The sequence below is a fragment of the Chelonoidis abingdonii genome, chromosome 1 (assembly GCF_003597395.2).
Source record: "Chelonoidis abingdonii isolate Lonesome George chromosome 1, CheloAbing_2.0, whole genome shotgun sequence".
Taxonomy (NCBI): Eukaryota; Metazoa; Chordata; order Testudines; family Testudinidae; genus Chelonoidis; species Chelonoidis abingdonii.
The window spans coordinates 106843684-106854643 of NC_133769.1; the positions used below are offsets into that span (position 1 = coordinate 106843684).

Here is a 10960-nt window from a genome sequence, read left to right on the forward strand (position 1 = left end):
GAGACTCAGGGTTTCTGAGTCTTGGGGTCCCCCAGAGAAGATTTTGGGAGACCAGGAGTTTATCAGGTACTCAGAATCCTGATTGGTGGCAGTGATATCAGATCCAAGCTGGTAATAAGCTTGGGGGAGTTTCATGCTAGCTTCTCAGTTTATGAATGCTAAGGTTCAAATCTGAGTAGGAAGCTGCGACACCTGCTTTAGACTTGTACTGACTGGGAGGGTGAAGTGGAGTTAAATGCATATTGTCCGTGTATTTTATCTTGATACAGATGTAGGCAGCTAGATATCCTGGTGGTTGAACTACTGAGGCAATATAGGTGAATAAACAGGTGTGCAACAGTAGACTCTGGGAGCTTCCATTTCTGACATACTCTGTTAACATAGGGGAAACATGATTTTTTGGTGTTACCAATATCGCTTCCCAGGCTGCATGTTTACAGTGCCAGGTTAACATAACTACCTGTTTCCTGAATAAAAACAAACAAAGAAATGATACAAAGTAATCTTGAAGCATCAGAGGGGAAAAAAACAAACCGTGAGTCCAGTGTTTATGGTTTTGAAAGGAGAGCCAGTGGGCCTTACTCAAGTCTTTCTTCACTTTTAATTTTGCCTGTGAAAGGACTGCAGGAGTCTTAATATGGAACAGACTGTTGCAGCGCAATGACATATATTAGCATGTTTCCCAGTATCATTTCCAGTTCACCTAGTTAAATTAGGCCCAGGGCCGTATTGATGTCTCCTTGTTTTTCAGAGAGATGATGGAATGTGCGGATTGCCCACAGTATCTCCAGGTAGTGAAAAAAAAATCCTCAAAAAGCAGTCCTAAACTTGTGCCAGGGCTGAGTCCCAGCACCTCTAGACTGGGCAGTTCATAGCCCTGTCCCCCGGAATTGCTGCATCATTTCTGAATGTAAAAAGATTTCTTGAGCCCTGGCACCTTCTGTAATTGCTTGAGCCCTTGCACCTCTTTCCGTACAAATTAAGAACTGTCAAAAAACTTGTTGAAATATTACAATCTAGCCCCCGGGTATTCAACTAACCTGATTTTAAAATAATAACAATAATAAGGCACAGCCTCTTCTTTAAGCCTCAGAATTAGAGTCCCAGCAGTCAGTTTTATAAGGATGGGAAAGTACCTGGAAAAGATGAGTAGTGTACGAGGTACTTTTGAAGAGCTACAATAGAAACCCCAATATTTCCATCTTGAAAAGGGTTCTGGACATAGTTAATAGCACACCTGACCCACAAGACAAACTTGCGCCTGCCATGGGAGAGTGGAAAAACCTCTTTACCAGAACACATCTCGTGACTACACCGGTCCCGGACGGTCTCTGTGTTAAAAAAACAAAACCAAACCCGACTTTTAAAATACTATTTCAAACATTGGGCCGTATAGTAGTTTACTGTCTACTTTCCAATCAAGTCACTTACCAGCGTAAGTTATCTATTGATGTTAGATGTACAGATAAGAAATATTTGTTCCAAGGTTTTTTCCACCGTTATGCAGTCCCCCCGCACCTGCAGTTAGGAGTTCTTAATTCTAACATAATGATAAATATCCCTTTCCCCGTTCACTGTTTTTTTAAAATCTTGAACTGTCACTATTTTGTTTCGCCTTTTTTTTTTTTTTTTGTAAATTGCAGCTACACTCAGGAGTTCTTTTGAAGCCCCCTCCCTCTTTACTTTTCTAAGCTCTTCTTTTTTTTAAAAAAAGGCCCATTTACGTTATGATTAAATACCGTCTTGGATAAGCATAACGAAAATCGTTAATCTATATAGATCTTCAAAGAATCAATATATTCTGAACTTTTGTAGGATTTGTTACACTCCATTTTGTTACAGTAGGCGAGCTCGTCTGGGTCTGGGCACATGTGTTTCTCCCCCTTCCCCTAAGAGTGAAAATAAAGTAAAAGGTCTTTCATGGTAAACAAAACCAGCTTATTCTCCACATAGAACACATGAATAGCTGGAAAAAAACTTACAATAAATGGTGCATTTTTTTCTCTGCTGGGTATAGCATTCAAGATCAGTCCAGTATTCAAGAAGCAGTCCATTTTTTGCTCAGCAAGAGAGTTTAGAAAAGAAGCGTGGGGTCTATTCAAGGATCTTTTCCCCCTTCACAATTGCTGGGCTTTATGAAACCTATCTTCCATGCCTTGTCAGAGTATTTCTGGGGACCAATTAGTGCTTTGTTGCAAGGCTTCTTTGCTGAATCTTTGAGCAGCAAGAAAAAGCTCTCGAGTCTCCCCTTATTTTGACTATTTCAGTCATTACTCAGTGTAATAATTAATATGACAACTGGACGCTAAAGTTTGTATAGAAACACCTCGGCTGCGGGAGAGAGCGTGCAGTGGGTGGTAACAAGCTACAGATCAAACCGAGAAGCCACATACACAAAAAAGAGAAAGGAATGAATGAAAAGAAAGAAAGAGAAGGAATAAAGATAAATAAATAGTTGGCACAACCCGAAGAAACATAAAAAGGACTGGAAAGAAAAAACACAATCAGGAGGGAGGGGGACAGAAAGAAGTTAACTTACTTTGAAACAGTTTTCTGGATCAGACACTATGTGCATCCGATTTCCAAATGTTATTAGTCCCATAACACGGAAAAGAGAGATTTCTTATGATCGGTCATGTTTAAGGAGTATTTCAATACACGTTGGAGGTGTAGTTTAAGATTCCTTTTAGTAACAGTTTAACTCTATGGAAGGAGGTTTGCTGGCTTGGAGTTTTAAAGAACTGGCCATTCCAAACCACGTTAGAGGCTAATGCCCCATACTGCGGGTTTGAATAGACCTCTCCTGCAAAATCTGCCAGAAGAGAACTAAAGTGTATGCACTCTGCTCGTTTAAAGTACAGAACGACAAGGATGTTTGAGTCTAGGGCCGTTATTGGGATCTTCTAGGAATATTTACTGGAATGGACCCTTCTCGACTTTAGAGACATTTCTTGGGCTGCCAATTAAAAAAAGTCCCCGTGTTTCTCGAACCATTAGGGAATAATAAATAATTAGAGGTTTTAAGCATATTAGATACAGCTCATGCTCATGAGCTACATCAGATATCATGCTAACCTGAAGTGACAGTTTGCATATAAGGCGGGGGGGGGAGGGGCACACTACAACTTTTTTCGAGTTTTCTCTCCTATGAAACCACAAGCACTGTGGATGTCCGCACTGCAGTTTTTCAACAACCGTCCTTTTTAATTTTTTTTAATTTTTGCAGATTTTGGCGTGTTTTTAATTCACAAAACCGTGTTATTATATCACGAACATCCAGCCCCCACCCCCAATCACCATTTGTGGGATGTAAGGATCTGAAGTGCAAGGTTGCTCACTGAAGGCATCGAAGTGAGGATGAGACGTGCCATTAGATATTATTGCCTGTGCATTTTCCTTTCTCTTGGCTTGAAAATATTGCAACTTCTTCTTGATCGGTCAGTTCCCGGTCATGCTTGAAGTCACTGGCACAAAACAGCTGTGGGTGGGGGGCTATATTCAGCCCCTGATTTCGTTGCCCTCCCACTACATACACACACTCACTTTCTCTCGCGATCCACATTTCCGAGGACATGGAAAAGGGTAGGGGCAGTTTGCCGAATTAGCTGAGGTCAGTCGTGTGTCTCCATTGTGTGGCCACGTGTCCCGTGTCCATCAGGAGCTCCTGAAGTCCAAAGCAGCCCGACTCCTTGCAGCGCAGAACGGGAGCATAAATAAATCCCCCAAGTTCTTCCTGTTATTCCCCAGATGTCAGCGGCTGATGCGGAAATATTTACTTTCCCTGCAGGTTGGAAGCAACTGTGCACACACTAACACTTAACCTCTGTACCTTGGGCTTAGTTCAGTCCAGCTGAGAGCTCGTTAACCCTTCCCTTTGTGAAGGTCACGGTATACTCCCTTTCAGCACGATGTAGGTGAACAATGGGTGGAAGGGGTTTATTTCAAGATACAGGATTCTATTGGGTCTCAACCTGTACTCAGGTAAAACTGCTCTTGAAGTCAGTGGGAGGAGTTTTGCCTGGCCCCACTGTATGTATGTGTGCAAAATGGTTTGTGATGACGGCCTATTATACATTTATATAGAATAGGAGTTATATTGCCACGCTTAACTTTAGATATACCAGGCCAGCTCCATGCCCATCTATGGCATCGTCCCAGCAATCAGTAATGGCGTTAATGAGGAATAAATAATACATTTGCCCCTTGAGTGGGTCCGTTGACGCCAGTGGAATTGCACAATGAGTGACTTTGGCTCACTGGTGCTAATTCACTTTGAAAAGGCTGATACTTTAGTTACGATGAAGCTCTATGCAAGCTCGAAGGAAGAAGGCAGGCAGGTTCCTTTAGCTCGTAGGGTACTGTGGTTGTCCAGGAGAGGGCATCTTCTCAGCATTTCAGATGCGCCGAAAGAGTAAGTGTTTTATAACTTCCTCTATAGCTAATGATCTTTGCCTGCTCTGGGCATTGCATTGATTCGTCTTCTTAGTCGGGTTGTTTAAAACGATTACATCTCTTTAAAAGAGAGTCATCAGTAAGTGGTAAAGACAGAATAATGTGTGTATTGACCAAATGCCTGGAGAGAGACAGCGCTAAGGCGTTGCTACGCACCATCCTCTTCTTTTATTGACTCAATTAACTAGAGTGGAGAGAGGGGCAGGTGCTGATCCAGGTGCCGAGGAACTGAAATTTCCTGTAGTAGCTGCTAACCTTCCATTGATTAATTGGGTTGCTGGAGTTTGAGAGCCCCCGCCCCTTCTCTCCATGATTTTTAAATCTTGAATAAAAAATACAAATATGCAAAGTCAGTGATCTTATGAGGACAGAGCGCCACCTACCGACCAGCTGTAGGATTGTGAGAGGTAAAAGGGTACGTTGACAGAGAGCTACTCAGGCACTGCTTTTGCAAAGGGCTTATCTTGGGACTGAAACTTGATTCAGCTACAAGATAGGTATTTCTTCAGGGTTTACTTAGTTTAAAGACTTGGTTTGGCTTATTCCATCACATAGTTACTATAACAGAGGATGGGACATGCATGATGTAACAGTCTTAAGCTACACTAAATCTGCGAGGAGTTTTCAAATAAAGGCAGACCGATGATTTGCAGTGGGAAATTAGGAGAGTTTGAACATTTTGGAGGGGAGTCAGCTAAGGAAAGGGGTGGAGTAGTTCTGTGAAGGGTGTCAGAAATTCAGCTGAGGGCCCTTCCCAGCAGGAAGATAGCAGTGTTACATCTCCAAGAAAGGGACTTAATTTTTTGGAAGATATTTTGATTTATCTTAATGGAACTTTCCAGAATTTTTTTTGCCACTCGGGGAATCTTTTTCTTCTTCACACTGATTATTCAAACTGTCTGGGATGTATTGAATAGGCATGGAAAGTGGTAGACTCTTGGAGACTATTATGGAACAGTCCAGATTTTGACAGCTATATCCCACGCTTTGCAAGTTGGAGTGATTCCTGGGTAAATACCTGCCTCCGCAAAGGCACTAGGAGGGATCTTTATCCCAAGATAAGGGGGGAGTCTGAAATCAACTACTGGCAAGGGGACCTCCCATGTGATACCTATTACCTGTTTTCTCCTATAAATAGTTTTTTGTGACCATACCACCTTTGAAGGTCCCAGCTGACTTAGCAGACAGATAGATCCAGAAGGCTGGTGGCAACAGGCTGATGATACTAATATTATGACTTATATTATGGTAGGTGTAATGTTTGTGGGAGGCTATGGGCCTACCCTGAGTGCTTTGCAAGAATGAGGCCCACACACGCCGTGAATTATTGGCTTTAATCAAGGTAACGTGACGCACTTGCAACGGGGACTTTGGGCGTTGCTGTTATGGAGGTGGGGAACCCAGCACTGAAGCTTAGCTTGGCCTGGGTTCGAGTTTAAAGGCAGGACTGGGACCATACAGCTATATATACACAATATAAAGCAACTTCTACATATGCAAGAAGGGACTGCCCATAGGCTATATTTGCCCTTTGGCCTAAGGCCATACAAACTGGTTTTAACCAGTTAAAAGCAAGTTATAATTGGTATGTCATGTCCTACAATGACCGGCTACTTAGCAAGCAGGGGCTTTTCACAAGGCCGCCGAGAAAGTGGAAATACCCTAGCTAGGCTGTGACACAGTCTTTCGCAGTCCCCTACAGTAGGTACTAAAGGCCCTAAAGGACACAGAGACCACTTTATACTAGGCAATAATTATTATTATTATTAATTATTAATAAGTAATAAATAATACCTAGTTTTCATTAGTTAATCTCAAAGGGTTTTACAAGGGAGGTCAGTATAATTTTCACCACATGGTATATATACATCTACAGCATCTCTGTTTCAAAGAGCTTAGGGTATACATATATAACACAGACAAAGAGTGAGAGGGGATACAAAAGTAATTACAAAGATTCTGAATGAATGATTTTTAGCCTTGTCAGTGCTCTATGGGTAGAACAAGAGGAAGGCCTAAGAAAGAAGACAATATAAGATAAGAGAATAGAAGTAGGACAAGACTGAAGCATACAGGTACACAAAAGAGAAGAAAAGGGACAGGACAAAAGAAGGCAAAGAATCACAGGGTCATAGGTGGCTGGTGAAAATATTCTATTTTGGGGCTGAATCTGCCCCTCACTCATCCTACACTGGTGGATTGTGTCCCACAGGCAAGGACTGACTCCCTGCTTGGGCCTGTTGGCTCTCAAGGCCTCAGAAGATGCATGCATCCATTCACAGTCAGAGACTTCCCTCCTTGACACCCTCCCTTCCTGCTTCTGACACCACTGGAGGTGGTTCCTCAGGATACTCCCTTCTCAGGGACCCCTTCTTTCCCAAACCCCTCAGGATCTCCCCCTTCCCCAGGATTCCCCATCTTCTCCCCACAATCCCCCCAAGATCTTTCCTCTTCCAGGAGGCTCCCTTCCCCTAATCCCCTCAGGATCCTTCCTCCCTTGGGACCCTCCTTCTCCCCAATCTCTTCAGGATACCCCCTCCCCTAGGACTCTCCTTTCTCCAAATCACCTCAGGATTTCTGCCCACCCCCAGGATTCCCCTTTTCTTCCCTAACAATCCCTTAAGCATTCCCCCTTCAGTGGGATTCTCCTACCCCACCCCAGTCCCCTCAGGATCTTCTCCTTTCCATGGGAATCCCCTTCCTCACAATCTCTTTAGGATCCATCCTCCTCTGGGACTCCCTTTCTCTCCCCCACAATCCCCTTAGGATACCCACTGTGCCAGGACTGCTCCTTTCCCTCCACAATCACCTCAGGATCCCTCCTCCCCATGGCTTCCTCTTCTCCCTCAACAATCTCCTCAGGATCCCCCAGGATACATCTTTCCTCCCATCATCTCAGAATTTCCCCTGTGCTGACCACAGCTGTGGTGGTATCACATAGTGAGAGAAGCACTCTATTCAACCCTGATCCTGCAGATTGCTGCACATTGGTGGAGTCCCACTGTCTTCCTTGAGGCTCTTTTTGGGTGCAGGGGCATGTAACAAATTGCAGAATCAGGGCCTCAGATCATGTAGGTATATAGGTCAAAATCAGCATAATCAAAATGCACCAGAATATTGCACCTTTTTTCTTGTATAGGACCCTGGCTCTGCAGCATTCCCTCATCCCCTATTCTCGTTCTTTCCCAGCTTGGTTCTGTGCTGTTCTATGTAGATCCCATTACCAATCACAGCCCTCCTCCATGATTCTATGCCATATTGACCCATAGTCCTTTCTCAGTACTGCAACACCCTAGCACTCTGATACTTCTGTGCCCTTCACGTCAGCTTTCACAGTTCTCTTCATATCTCCTCTCTTTGTGGCCTCTCTCTATGTTCAGGGTATCTCCCTAGACAAACTTGCTTACTAACGTAGATCCATCTGTAAACAGAAAAGGCTGTAAATCCCGTATAATGTCAAACAGTGTCTAACGCTCAAACAAGCCAGGGAACATCAATGTATGGATCAGAAACTGCTTAACAAAAGATGAAGCCCTTTGCACAACTAAAATGAACATAGCATGCAATATTAACCAAAAGGAAGGGATCTTAATTCAAACCATGCCATCTGTCCATGTTGGTCACAGATAGATACCATATGCTAGAGTGACTTAAAGGACACTCCTGGAGAGGCTTGAATTCTGCTGCTGTCACTGCACACATGTGAATTATTTGAGACTCTGGTGCCAGAATTTGGCAGAGGGTGGAGAGGGGCGTGTAGGGAAGACGTCCCCTCTAACCACACACAGCTGGAGAAGAAGAGGGAGGAGGGAAGTGTGTAGGGGGTGGGGTTGGACCTGCCTTTCATGCTGAACTTTAAATACCTTTGCACTGCACAGATCTGTCAAGCCTAGTAAGGTCACAAAGGTTTCTCTACAGAGAGAAGAGTGTATTGCAGCCTGAGTATTACTAGCTTTAAAGCCTGAACACAGAGGTTTGCAAAATGAATGGAGACCCTTTTCAGGTAGGTAGTGTGGTTTAAGCAGGTGTATCTGGTATGGCAGGTGAAATGATACTGCTCTTTGGGGAGGATGGATGGCTTTTGCTCCTCTGATCTTGTACTGTGTTTGTGAGACATGGCATGTTATTATTCACTTATGGTATGTGAGGATACAAGGCTACTGTATCAATAGTTGTGGTGCCTAGTCTGCTCCCTTTTGGACAGTGAATGCACTTTTCTCCTGTAAATTATATTTCTATGTGTGCAGTAGTGACAAAAATCAAACAGTAAAACAGAGATGGAGAGCCATTATAGCAACATCATAAGACCACTGCCAATGTATTTATGTATATATGGCAAAATAGAATAAGAAAAGAAGTGACCAGAAAGAAACTGGAGATCTCAAAATGTGTGTTAGAAGATGACAGTGCCTATTATGACAGCCAATTTCTTTACTGGCTTTGAGGGATTATTTTGTTAAATTCTGGGTTTTTATTGTCTCTTGCTACTTTTTTTTTTTAAAAAGTTCTGATAGTTGTAGCTATTTTGAATCTGTTGCTTCTGAAAATTGATGACAATCTGCTGAAGCACATGCCATTAAGCTGTGGGCAATATTTTTACTGTAGGAACAAGTGAGAGAAGCAGTCCATGATCAGTGGTGTAGGTAAATTATTTGGGCTGAATTCTGTACTCATTTGCCCTAGTGCAACTGCATCAAGGTCAGAGTGGAACTGCAAAGAAAACGAAAAGGTACAGCAATTTAAAAATGGAAATTCACAGAAGATCAAGGCAGGGTACAATTTTCAATAGTACCCAAGTGACTTAGAAGTCTAACTCCCATTTTTTTTCAAAAGTGATTGAGGAGCACAAGTGTGTGTCTACACTGCAGTTAAACACTCCTGGCCACCTTGTGCCAACTGACTTGGGCTGGCAGGGTTGTAAAATTGCAGTGTAAACATTTGGGCTCTGCTGGAGCCTAGGCTCTGGAAACCTCTCCCTTTGTGGGATATCAGAGCTCAGGCTGCAGCCTCAACTCAAATATCTACACTGCAAATTTACAGCCCCATGAGCCTAAGTCATCTGAGTTGGGCCAGCCATGGGTGTTTAGTTGCAGTGTTGACAAACCTAAGTCTCCTTGAAAGTCAATGGGATTTAGGCTCATAAGTGCCTGAGTCACTTTTGAAAATGAAACTTTTAGACTCCTAAGTCACTTAGGTGTATTTGAAAAATTGATCTTGTGTCATGTTTTGAAGTAGGAATATATTTCCATTTATAAATATTCCAACTCTGGAGTTTAGTAATGTTGGGTGAAATCCTGGTCCCTGTGAAGTCAAAGGCAAAACTCCAATTGTGTTCTCTAGGGCTGGGATTTTGTTCTTCATTCTTAATTTAATGAACTCTGCCATTCATTATCAGACACTTTAGATTTTGAAATGAGTCATATTTTTCCTCAGATGTGTTCCAAATTCTGGAACATCATGTATGCCTGAAAGGCCAACAGCAGCCTCTATGCAAAACATTCAACCTACTGGTATTACACTTACTTGCAAAATACTTGGGTCCAAACAACCACCTGCTGTCTGCATTAGGGGTGGTGGCGGCTTGATCCAAAATGGTATTTAAGCCAACCATCTTGTTTTTATTTTACTGCCTTAAAAGGACAGAATGAGGAGAAAAATGCTGAACTTAATTTATTCTAGAGCTCTTTTGGATTTTCCTTAGTCTCCACAGATGCAAATTAATGAGGACTGGTTATCTGTGGGTTGTGTGTGGGGGGGGTTGTTTTGTTTTTTTACACAGGTAACAGTAACTTAAGGCTCCAAATGCAAAATCTTCTCCCCAGGACAATCCTGTGCATTTGTGGCATGATCTTAGGGACTTGATCTCATAAGCCCATGAAGCATATAGGCAGTATAGTCATTTGTGACAGGTTTAATATAATTCAGCTATTATTCATATTAATTAAAGGAAAAACAAAGTTGCTGTGCTTAGCTATCTGAGAATTAAAAAGATAGGAAATATTCTTTAGCATGAATAAACTGTGCAAAATATAAGAAAACAAAGAGCTCATACTTACATTTAATACATTTTTAGGAGCATCTTTCCTAATAGGACCCAGTGTTGAGAGAGCAATATGGAACATAATTGTTTCACACTTACACCTAGAATGAGGAAAAGCTTTCTAGTTTTCAATCTTTCAGACACTTAGGAATGGGCTTAATTTTATGTATGTGAGTGGTTCCACTGAGTTCAGTGAGACGACTCATGTGCATAGAGTTAAGCATGTGCCAAACTGGACAACAAAATGGCAGATGAAAATCAGTGTTGATAAACGAAAATCAATAAACATTGGAAAACACAATCCCAACCATACATACAAAATGATGGGAGTCTAAATTAGCTGTTACCACTCAGGAAAGAGATGTTGGAATCATTGTGGATACTTCTCTGAAAACATCCACTCAATGTGCAGCGGCTGTCAAAAAAAGCTCACAGAATATTAGGAACCATGAGGAAAGGGATTGATAA

At 42.4% G+C, this 10960-nt stretch overlaps 1 protein-coding gene across 1 annotated transcript in view; it reads right to left on the minus strand.

Moving 5' to 3' along the window:
• The window catches only part of ASCL1 (achaete-scute family bHLH transcription factor 1), a 9769-nt gene extending 7167 nt beyond the window's left edge, over positions 1-2602 (minus strand). The window contains exon 1 of the mRNA XM_032771939.2: positions 2540-2602. Within this exon, the coding sequence (XP_032627830.1) occupies positions 2540-2602 (63 nt within the window). The remainder of the gene's footprint in view (positions 1-2539) is intronic.
• Between the last annotated feature and the right edge of the window lie 8358 nt (positions 2603-10960).